At 38.9% G+C, this 12,515-nt stretch overlaps 1 protein-coding gene across 2 annotated transcripts in view; it reads right to left on the reverse strand.

Annotated features, from left to right (window-relative positions):
• Positions 1 to 12,515, reverse strand: part of LOC132874422 (A disintegrin and metalloproteinase with thrombospondin motifs 9-like) — a 109,926-nt gene that overhangs the window by 28,110 nt on the left and 69,301 nt on the right. For both annotated transcript variants that reach the window (XM_060910596.1, XM_060910594.1), the window contains exon 29: positions 3,424 to 3,591. In XM_060910596.1, coding sequence (XP_060766579.1) covers positions 3,424 to 3,591 — 168 coding nt within the window. The remainder of the gene's footprint in view (positions 1 to 3,423; positions 3,592 to 12,515) is intronic.

Raw genomic sequence — 12,515 nt, forward strand, 5'->3', positions numbered from 1 at the left:
ATAGACAGACAGACAGATGGACAGAATGGAACATATAAATAGACTCCAGCTCAGATAGATGGACAGGTAAATAAAGTCCAGCTCTGGCAAACAGATAGATGGATGGATGGATGGATGGATGGATGGGTGGGTGGGTGGATGGATGGGTGGGTAGGTAGGTAGGTAAATAAAGTCCAGCTCAAGCAAATTGATAAATGGATTGAGGCTGTATAGACAGACAGACATATGGAATGGATAGAATAGATAAATAGATTCCAGCTCAGATCAATAGATGGATGGACAGGTAAATAAAATCCAGCTCAGGCAAATAGACAGATGGATGGAGGCTGCATAGATAAATTGACGGACGGACGGACGGACGGACGGACGGGTAAATAAAGTCCAGCTCAGGCAAACAGACATATGGATGGAGGCTGCATAGACAGACAGACAGACAGACAGACAGACAGACAGATACATAGACAGAGAGACAGGTATACTGTATGGTTGGCTGTGTGTTCATATGGATAGATGGATGGATGCATGGATGGATGGATGGATGAATGGATAGGGCAGACATTCAGTACAACTCAGATGAACAGATGGATGTATAAAGAGAGAGACAGATGCATGCATGGACAGAGATGCCTCCAGATCAAAGACATAAACATTCAGTAATTGATCAGTCCCTGATCGGTCACATGACTCCTCATGCTAATGAACTCAGAAGTAACTGAACGTGTCCAACATGTGAACAGAGAGGTTTACATTTTCCCCCTGTGTGTAAAGTTCCTTCCATCCCAGTGTAAAACTACATCCTGTTTATTTCATGGAGCGCTCCGTCTCACTGCCAGCTCGAGTGAACTCACACATCCATTACCTAATGAGTGCACACTTTCAGAGGGGAGTGTTTATGAGGCGAAGGTGCAGCACTGTGAAGCTGTGGATCGTTACACATTGCTCTACAACTTGTTAAATGCTTTAATTTGGGTGTCACAATCTGGGTGCAGTCTGGCATATGAGAGAAAGAGAGAGAGAGAGAGAGAGAGAGAAGCCTGAAAATGTGAAGAATTGATTGTGTGCACTGAACAGATTTATTTCAAGAAATTCAAATCCTGAAGCACGAACACGGAAAGGGTACTTCAGGAAATATTTAGATTTTTGTTCTTAAAGTTTCTTCTTTTTTAGCTGAAACAAAATTAATAAAATAAAAACTCAATCCTGACATTTACACGGAATTGACATATTTGTCCTATTTAAAAAACAACAGAAAAAATGACTGTCAGTATTTCAAACATATTGTTGATCATCACTGTTTCCATCACTTATGTAAGGAATAAAACATCTGCTGGTATGCTGTAGTCTGAAAATAATCAACGACGGGGTGGTGCGATGCAGCCCGACATGCAGCGAGTTACTTTGATGAAGCGAGTTGATACATTTCCTATAACAGCACAACCTGAAGTGTTTTATTCCAATTATATCACAGTTCGCCCATTTTTATCCTCATTAAATAATGATACATCGTATTATTTTATCCATTTATAACTATTTATTGTGGAATGTCTGCTATGGTTACTATAGAAACCATAACGTAGGAGAACGAACAGATGCATACTGTATAATCCTGTGATTTGTTTTCCAGGCTGAACATCTGTCAGAGCTCCTGTTATGGAAAATGAATCAACCTTCTGAACAATCAGAACTGAGAACACAACAGCGTGGGGGTGTAAATCATAAATATAAAATATTTCCAAAAATCCCTCAGATTGTTGAAAGAAACGTCGAATGTGTATGATAACATGAGCTGACGCATGGACAGCATGTCTGCGATGTGAACACGTACACATACGGCTGAGGTGTGCGCGCCAGATGTGTGCACTTCCCAGTGCTCAGGGAGAGATGAAGAGAATTAGTGCTCTCCAGATGTTCAGATCTATTTTGGGAAAGGAAAGAAAGGTGCTGTCTTTCTTGTCTGATGCTGTCTCTACCTCTCGTTCTCTCTCTCTCTCTCTCTCTCTCTCTCTATCTCTCTGTCTTTCAGGATCAGTCTGATGTTCAGCACTGACACAAGAAGACGAGAAAGAAGTGAAGGAGGCTGAAGCAGGGATCTTATTTCTTGTATAATCTGTTCCTGTTTTGAAATTATCCAAAATTTGATCTTATGTGAAATACAAGTGAAGGACGAATGAATATGGGTGACACCACAGCGCTTGATTCTGATTGGTCAGAAGGTGTTGATTCATTTTCTGCACTCGTTACAACTTACACAAGGACTTGGTTAGCTGAGGTGCTAATTAATCATATTAATCTTGTATATCATCGATGTAAGGAGTCTCCAGTGTCAGCGCTTTGAACAGATGCAAAATAAACACCAGAGCTGCTGTTATAGAATAAATCGACGCCTTCTGACCAATCACGTTCAAGCAGTCAACAGTTCTGTGTTTTGTGGCTGTAAAACAGTATATTTAACAGTTATTCCACGAAATCGAGTCGTACATGAACTGATCGCTGATGATGCACGTAGCACCAAGTTGTACGACAAGATTGAGTGGAATAACTGATTTATTCTATCCACGTTCACTGGATTTGGAGAAACGGAGCATTTTTATTTTTTGCAAATTCTATAAATTAAAACTTTATACAAAACGTCCGACAAAATCATTTCCGCTTAGAATGTAAACAAACCGGCGAATTGACAGGAGCAATTTGTGAACAATGTGATAATAATAATAATAATTCTTGAAAAAAAAAAAATAAGCTATGTTCTTACCATCAAATACTTTTATTCCATATTTTGTTTCTTTTTTTTTTGTATTTTTGGGTTTTTCTCGTCTTCTTCTTCTTTAGGTTTTTTTTGGCTGTTGGCAAACCAACTTAAAGGTGCATTACTGCCACCAACTGGCCTGGAGTGTGGAACAGGCGATATTTGGGGAAAAAAATACCAAACAAAAAACTATTTTCTGTGAGCTATTTCTGTTTCTTTTAAATACTCGATAACAATTTTTGGGGTTTTGTTTTCGAGTAGTTTTTATTTCGTCCTCGGTTGGTTCAGCAGCATGCTCCGCCATTTTGTTTTTCTCTACTCACCCTATATGAGCTGATATCCTACTAGTAGAGTAGCCAATCAGAGCGCACGATTGCTCATATCCAGTGAATGTGGATAGAATAATATTATACAAAGGTAATGAGCTGCTATTGGACACCAGGGTCTTATGAATAATTAACCAGGTGTTTAGACAGTATAAAGATATTATCACATGGTGCTTGAGTTATTTTTCAGGCCGATTATCCATGAACACCAGGCACCCTTAAACCCAACACTAATCCTGCTGACACACTCAAATCCATGAGCATATACACTTTACACACTGCAACATTCTGGAAATGCCATCAGAACCGTCAGTATGTTTGGAATGATGGAGTGTGTGTGTGAAACCTTACCTCTCCCCAGATACTCGTCCTCCACTTGGGGCACTTCCCACTTTTGCAGGACTTCTCCTTCCGGGGGCGGGGCAGATGCAAGCAATTCTCTTCTGCCGTTGGTTGGCCGGAGCGTCTGACGCAGGTCACGTTGCGGCGCCTGAAGCCCTTCCCACATGAGGTGGAGCACTACGTTGAAACAAAACGAGAGAAAGAAAGAAAGCCATGCAAGGAAACAATTAGTCATGCTGATAAGAATTGTGCTGGTTGGTTGGAATTAAGGGTCGCTCGGGATACAGACAAATGAAGCTGTGATTTGGTAGAACAGATTTAGGTAATATCTGTCTTTTGGAAAGACTGACATAGAAAGGAGGTTATTTGAGAAATAAACCATTTGAGAAATTGTGCATTTTATGATAGATGAGATGAGAAACATGATGTGAATCTAGTCTGGTCTGATCTTGAAGCTATTTCCAAAGAATTGGAAAAAATGAAAGAAAAAAAGCAAAAATAGAAAGGTGATGAATAAACTTCCGAGACACCAAGTCTCGATGAAAAATATTATCTATGACATGGCCTTGCAAGATTTATTTATTTTTTTAATCCTCCAGGTTCAGTGAACATGGCGTCGTAAACCCCGCCTCCCGTGACATCGACGTATCTCCATGTAGAGCCGACAGATCCAGCAGCGAATCAAAGGCGCCGCTCTGATGGTGGATGAATGTGATGCGACAGGTCTACGAGGTCTACAAATGCACCGCACAGCGAGAGCAAGAACCGGCTGAACTCCGACCTATTTATGGAGGTCAAATTTATCATGGGGCGGGAGGGGCGGGGTGGTGGGCTGGATCTGATCTTTCACTGAGGCGGATCCAAGCAGAGGAGCGTGCAGGTACCTGCATCACGTTCGTTCTGGTTTTGTTTAATGCACTCTTTGATGGGGTTTTGAAATTGGCCCAGAAGCAGGTTTGAGGTTTTGGCAGTCGGATAGATTTGGAGATTTTTCCTACATTTGATTCCAATGAAACACGTCTATGCAGATTGAATCTATATATTTATATACATATGCAGATATATTTTTTAAAAAGTGACATTGAAATCTTTACATTAGCATGACATTACAGTGTACCTTTCATTGCGGTGAGTAATAAATCTTTGTACAAAGCCTGGCAGTCTTTCTACATCACCAGACACATCATCAGAAGGTTTAACAGCAGCGTAAGATCTGTGCCTGCTGTCCATATGCATTACACATGAATGTGTGTGTGAGAGAGAGGAACTGCACCACTGATGAGCGTATATATGGTCTGCACCATTTCACAAGTGTCACATTTGATATTATGAACAATAACTTTGATGATAACAAAGTTGTTGCTTTTCTCTGTGATTTTTTTTCCCTGTATAATATTTAATTAACTCCATCATGTCATATAAAAATAAAATGAAATTGAAAAAAATGTTAAAAACAAGAATAAGAAATGACAAGGTTGCATCATACAGGGAAAAATTCAAGACAATGACATCATTCGTTTCGAGACACGAGTCTCACTTGTACCACTTTTTCCATTCAAAACTCCTTTAAATTAGATTTTAAATTCTTTCTGAAGTTTTTTTTTCCCCCTCAGAACTGTAGAATAACTTTTCAAATACAAATGCATATTCTGGTTGGTGTGTTTGGTGTTACAAAATCCAGCACCTTAATTTTTTTTTTTTTAAGTAAACCTCTGGTGTTTAACGAAACGGTGTTTTTTTTTAAAGTTCAATTAAGAACTATTGTACATCTCATCTCATCTCATTATCTCTAGCCGCTTTATCCTGTTCTACAGGGTCGCAGGCGAGCTGGAGCCTATCCCAGCTGACTATGGGCGAAAGGCGGGGTACACCCTGGACAAGTCGCCAGGTCATCACAGGGCTGACACATAGACACAGACAACCATTCACACTCACATTCACACCTACGCTCAATTTAGAGTCACCAGTTAACCTAACCTGCATGTCTTTGGACTGTGGGGGAAACCGGAACACCCGGAGGAAACCCACACGGACACGGGGAGAACATGCAAACTCCGCACAGAAAGGCCCTCGCCGGCCACGGGGCTCGAACCCGGACCTTCTTGCTGTGAGGCGACAGCGCTAACCACTACACCACCGTGCCACCCACTATTGTACATATATAAATGATTTTTTTTCTCAAAAGATTGATTCTTGAAGGTTTGACCTTGAATTTTTGAGTCACCTCATTAACTAGGACTTACAGCACACGTTTGTGACACACACTAATAACACGACTTTACTTAAAGGTGGCATTCATAAATAAATACGCCCGTCATGACCGACATGTTATTCAACTCCAAATAAAAAAGTTAAAAGTATTCTATAAGACAGTACGCTTGTCATTCGTAACAGCGGAAACAGTTTGCTTAAGGGCGAAGTTCAAAGGGCGACATAAACCCTTCATGACTGACATAAAGCGATATAACCATTATAAAGGTTCATTCCAACAACTGTCAGTTGTCATAAATATTTTTTTGTCATCAGTCATGATGTAAAGTTCAAAGGACAAGTGTTATGACCTGATATCAAGCAAAATGTCAGATGGATTCAGGTGTTATGTCAGCTTGACATTACAATGGACGAAAGTATTCTATAAGACAACCGGTTCGTTTCATGATCTAAGAACTTGACTTCAGGGTGGCGTTTAAAGGGTGAGGATTGACCTAAACTGATATTAAGCTTCATAACTGTTTCGTCTGATGAGCGTCATCTGTCATCAAGGCTTTTTGTCAATCTTTATGTCAAGATGACATAACACATGAACACATGAGTCAAGGGTTATGATGACTTTTATGAATAAATCAGTGCATATTTTTTAAATCAATTTTCCAATTAACCTGAGTTACAGTGTCAGTTGTTATAACGTTCGAATGCATGGAAAGTGTCAACCTTATGCCAAACAGAATCTTATAAGCCATGAGCGTTATGTCAAGCTCAAAATAGAGAAAAGACAGTGTGTGTGTGTGTTGTTTTTTCTTCTTTTTTATTTTTGATTGACATAAGAGCGGTTTTCCAAGGACTCCACAGTTACCGTGACGCAACTGACATCAAGCTACATTATAAACATTTATAAAGGTTTATTCCAACACACATCAGTTTGTCATACAGACCGCTTTTGCGAATATATCACGATAACTCTGAGATAACACTGTAGCTCGGGATACTGTATTTATTTCTGGTCAGCTGTTATAATATTTGAATGTACATCAGCCTGGAAGGAGTTATAACGACCTTATGTCAACTGAAATCTCAAAAAGACTCCAGTGTGACAGTATGTCTAATATAACACCTCAATCAATGGACAGAAGTACTGTATTATTTACAACAACTTGTAGTAACACGTTTATGTCAATTGTCATGAAGGGCTTATGTAGCTTTTATGTCACGTTATGACCAATGAGTTGGACGTCAAGGTTACTGCATCATCTGGAAGAGTTTTGTTCCTGTGTAACATGGTGGGAAGCCATGACCTAATGGTTAGTGATGCAGCTTTGGGACCAAAAGGTCACCGGTTTGATTCCCTATACCAGTAGGAATGGCTGAATTACCCTTGAGCAAGGCATCGAACCCCCAACTGCTCCCCAGGCTACTCTGGGTATGATGTATGTCACTCTGGATAAGAGTGTCTGCTAAATGCCTGTAATGTCATGCCACATTTTAAGGTTGTATTTTCCAGTGAAGGTTGACAGAAGGTTGTCAAATGTCAGATCATTATTCAGCCTTATAAATGAACTCTGGAGGCATTTTAACTTGCATAAATCATGGCTATTTTTAAACTCCAAGTTAAAGTACCTTTCACTTCCTCTCATCTATAAACCATAAACTATGCCCAGGCTCAAGGTCTGGTATGTAATAGCTTTAAAACTGTACTGCCTTTCAGATTTTTCAAGTGTAGGTCATAAAAAGAATTTTCCCAACACCAAAATTATTTTTGTTTAGCGGACCGAGAGCTACTGAATTCGAATCAGACTTCAAATTTTTTTTTTTTTTTTAAATAGAACAATTAATGAATTTATCTCCACGTGGCCCAAAATTCTCTGGTATTTTTTCCTGCTTCACCATGACGCAATACAAGATACTACGTCATGCATCATGTGGTGGGCTTTCCCCGTTCGCACAAGGCATTGTGGGATACAAATTAGAAACAGGAGAGAAAAATGGAGGACGTGAGTTTGCGAATGAAACGTGAAAGACCAACTACAGTAACGGAAAGAAAGCGAGAAGAAGAAGAAAAGACGTTATGTTATATACGAAGGAAAGGAAACGCAGGACCAAACTAATAAATATCGGCGCTCAGCGAGCACCTTGGTGTGGTCAGCTGTTCGTTTAGCGACAGAACTGTCAGTGCATGCTCAAAGGTAAACCTGCGCATGTACACACACACACACTTCCTCTGTCTGCTTGACTGTGTGAAGCGGGCGATTTTTCATGCACATTATTTGCTTTAATCCCCTCAAATTAAATAACTTCCCAGCCACAGAATGGCTTGATATATATATATTTTTTAGATATTACAGAAATAAACATATATCACAATGACCACATTTCAGAGAAAACTAAATTTCACTGATTTTATGAAATAGAAAGGCCGTCTAGTTTTAAGATTTGGGTCAATAAGCTGCGTATACAGTGATACAGTAGGGTACAATGGATGGAAAACAAATCTTACAAGTGAATTCAAAGAAATGTTGCATTCTGAGGTAAGAGTCTTGGGTTTATTCACCTTTCATGAACAAATATGCAAAAAAAAAAAGTCCATCAGTCCAAGGGAAATCCTAGTTCACGCTGCATTCTGACAGAAAACAAGCGAAGGGGCCTCCATCAACCGAGAGAACTTTTTCCCATCGAGCACACAAACACAAAGCATTTTCTGAGAAGTGCATCCATACTGATTACACATGTGAGAAGGCACAGGAAGGGGCCCTCCTCCGGATCAAAGGTCACCTCTGACCCCACCCACGTGACCTCCTTAACCCTTGTCATTGTTCTGGCACAGTATTCGTTGGAGTGATTGTCAGCGCCACACCAGCATTGTACCACATTCAGAGAGGCAGAATCACCACAGAAATCCCTCTCGCTTGGAATGAGAGCAGTTTGAAACTGATTCTCCTTGCTTGAGACAAATTTTGGTTGGATGAATCGAGGCTTCAGAGAACTGCAGCCTGGGAATTTAAACCTTTTATCGGACACCTTTTCGAGTGATGGTCACGCATTTTATATATATATATATATATATGAGTGATTCCACGCTTATGGGTACTGAAATGGGGACATGAACTTATTTTTAAAAATTCACCTAAAACCATTTCTTTTTTTACCATCAGGTCACAAAACATGTAATCTTTAATGAATGATATGTTAAAAGATAACTTTAATTTTCTGAGATGTAATAAAAACATATTTATATGCCAAAGTCAAGCCTATGAGTTCCAAAATGATGTCTGTTACATTACTTCTGTTACGATTGTCCATCTCGCGTCTGTTACAAATTAATTACAATCTAGCTCTATACCATGTTAATCTTATTGAAAGAATGTGTATGTTTATTCTACTACACATGTTTATTAATTATATTTGCTAAAACATCACCTTCCTATGTTTCAAAAAGTAATTCTACATTGTTAAAATTGAGAATATATATGTCCACAACACTTCTGTTACGTTCTGACTTTGGCATATAAATATGTTTTTATTACATCTCAGAAAATGAAAGTTATCTTTTAACATATCATTCATTAAAGATTACATGTTTTGTGACCTGATGGTAAAAAAAGAAATGGTTTTAGGTGAATTTTTAAAAATAAGTTCATGTCCCCATTTCAGTACCCATAAGCGTGGAATCACTCATATATATATATATATATATATATATATATATATATATATATATATATATATATACACATACACACACACACACACACACACACACACAGTTGTGGTCAGAAGTTTACATACAGTGACATGAATGTCATCTTGGATATGAATGTCATGGCAATATTCGGGCTTTCAGTCATTTCTTTGAACTGTTCTTTTTCTGTGGCAGAATGATTGTACAGCATACAGCTTTAATGAAAAAAAAAAACCCACTTGAATTTGGTGCACAAGTTTTAAGTTTCTTTGGGTTTTCTGAAATCAACACAGGGTCAAAATGATACATACAGGGTCAAAAATTTACATACGCTCACTTCGATTATTAATTCAGAGGTGCTGAAACTTCCAAAACGTCTCTTATCTTGCCAAGGCCGAGGTCTCTTAACTTCCTGTTAGTGATCATGATTTACTCCAGCTGGTAGCTTCTCTGTGCCTTCATAAAAAGGGTTTGTTTACAGCATTCACTGGATTGACCAACACACAGTAAAATGGGAAAGTCCAAGGAGCTCAGTGCAGATCTGAGAAAGAGGATCGCAGATATACACAACTCCGGAAAGTCTCTTGGAGCCATTTCTAAACAACTGCAAATTCCAAGATCAGTTCAAACAATTGTATGTAAGTTATTGTGAGGTGTAGTCACTTTGCCAAGCCACTTTGCTTCAAGAAAGCCCAAACTGTCACCCTCAGCTGAAAGGAAATTGGTTTGGATGGTCAGGAACAACCTGGGAACCACCATGGCACAGCCCTGCCATGAACTGGAAGCTGATGGATCGCTGTCTACAGTTCAGGTCACCATGGACTAAGAGGCTGCTATCCAAGAAATAACCCCCTTCTCCAAAATTGACACCTTCAAGCTTAACTAACGTTGGAAGCTGACCACACGGACAAAGAAAAAGCCTTCTGAAGGAAAGCTGTATGGTCAGATGAGACAAAGATTGAGTTGTTTGGCCACAATGACTACCATGTACAGAGGGACACTGTACCAGCTGGCGGTGGTGGTAGGATTATCATGTTCTGGGGCTGTTTTACTGCCAGTGGAACTGGTTCATTGCACAAAGTGGATGGAATAATGAAGGAGGACTACCTCAGAATTCTTCAGCATAAACCATCAGAAACTTGAACATGACTTGGGATTTGGGAGTTACAACAGGACAATGAACCCAAACACACATCAGAGCTGGTTGTGGAGGATAAAGCAGACTAATATTAAGCTTAAAACAAGTCCTGACTTCAACCCTGTTGAAAATATATGGACCGTGCTTATAAGTCGAGTCCATGTCAAGAAAAAAACAAATTTAATTGAACTCTACCAAATTCTACCACGAAGAGTCGTGAAATATCCAACCAGAATTCTGCCAGAAGCTTGTTCATGGGAAACAAAAATGTTTGGTCAAGGTGAATCTTGCGAAGAGACATTTTACCTAAATATTAGGTGTGTTGTATGTATAATTTTGACCCTGTGTTGATTTCAGAAAAATCCAAAGAAAATTAAAACTTGTGCACCAAATTCTAGTGTTGTTTTTTTTTTATTAAAGCTGTACAATCATTCTGCCACAGAAAAAGAACAGTTCAAAGAAATTACTGAAAGCCCAAATATTGCCATGACATTCATATCCAAGATGACATTGACGTCATTGTATGTAAACTTCTGACCACAACTATATATATATATATATATATATATATATATATATATATATATGAGCTAGTTTTCAACATAGATATATCTCGACAAGAACTGCAAGCATGCGTTCATCCATTGACATCTTCAGCATTATTTTAATAGACAGATTTAAAAAATAAAAAATAAAAATAATGCAGCACTTCATAGACAGCAGACTTTATCGACATGCTCTCCAAGATCTACACCAGGCTTACGTTAATGGATATGGGATGGATATGTTGTGGAAAAAATACCTTGAAAGAAGTTTCAGACATTGAAAAAGAAAACCAAATGACATTTACATGGAAAGGCTTCGTGCATAAAAATTAAATATGGACAATCGAATGAATACACTGAGCAGTAGAAATAAATACAAAGTACTTACAAAAATAAACAGATTTCACCTGACACAACATTGTGTATTACTGCCATCAAGTTTGTCACTTTTCAACTCACAATATGAGGAAAAATACCAGAAATTTGGCACGCGTCTCATGTTCGTATGAAACGACAAGATCATGATCAAAGTCAGAGAATTGACTTCAAGTGATGATGAGCTATTTGTTTAGCACTAAAAATGAAGATGCGCTGAAAGTCAATGTCGTGTAATCCTAAATGGCAGAAATGGCACAAATATTGGTTCATGCGTCAAGGTTTTCAATTTCAAATGTTCATCTACATCATTATGTACAGCTTTTTCAAGAAAGTTGGAAAATACCAGAGGTAATGATCTTAATACAGCATTTCAGGAGGAAAAAAAAAAAAGAACAGTTTGAGTAAAGGTGATAAAGTTTGGTAACAGCCAGCAAAATGAAATGATGTTAGTGGATTAAAAACATGGCTCTTTCACGCCAAATCATTTTCAAACAAATTTCTACCTCAAATCAAATCGAGAAAACCACATCTGGCAAAGCTAAAGAGGCAAAATTTAGACACTTGGTTAATTGACTGCATTTTTGTTTGAATGTGTGTAAAAGAAATCAGGAAAATTATTATTATTATTAATTTTTTACCCCAAATTTGAACCATTCCTCTTCAGGGAATGACGAAAAGGCTGGAGGATGAGTGCGGGGCTTGTGTACATGATAATGAGGTAGATACTGATCACTGGCCATGAAAGAGAATAAAACCTCGGGGACACACAGTACCAGTCCAAAGTTAGGACACACCTTCTAATTCAGTGTTTTTTCTTTATTTTTTTAATTAAAAGACACTTCGTCATATCTTTAAGCAATGATGGACGTTGTTTCTCTTTACTTAGTTGAGCGGTGGGTGACACAGTGGTGTAGTGGTTAGCACTGTCGCCTCACAGCAAGAAGGTTCTGGGTTTGAGCCCTGTGGCCGGCGAGGGCCTTTCTGTGCGGAGTTTGCATGTTCTCCCCGTGTCCGCGTGGGTTTCCTCCGGGTGCTCCGGTTTCCCCCACAGTCCAAAGACATGCAGGTTAGGTTAACTGGTGACTCTAAATTGACCGTAGGTGTGAATGTGAGTGTGAATGGTTGTCTGTGTCTATGTGTCAGCCTG

Source organism: Neoarius graeffei, chromosome 26 (assembly GCF_027579695.1).
Source record: "Neoarius graeffei isolate fNeoGra1 chromosome 26, fNeoGra1.pri, whole genome shotgun sequence".
NCBI classification, from domain to species: Eukaryota; Metazoa; Chordata; class Actinopteri; order Siluriformes; family Ariidae; genus Neoarius; species Neoarius graeffei.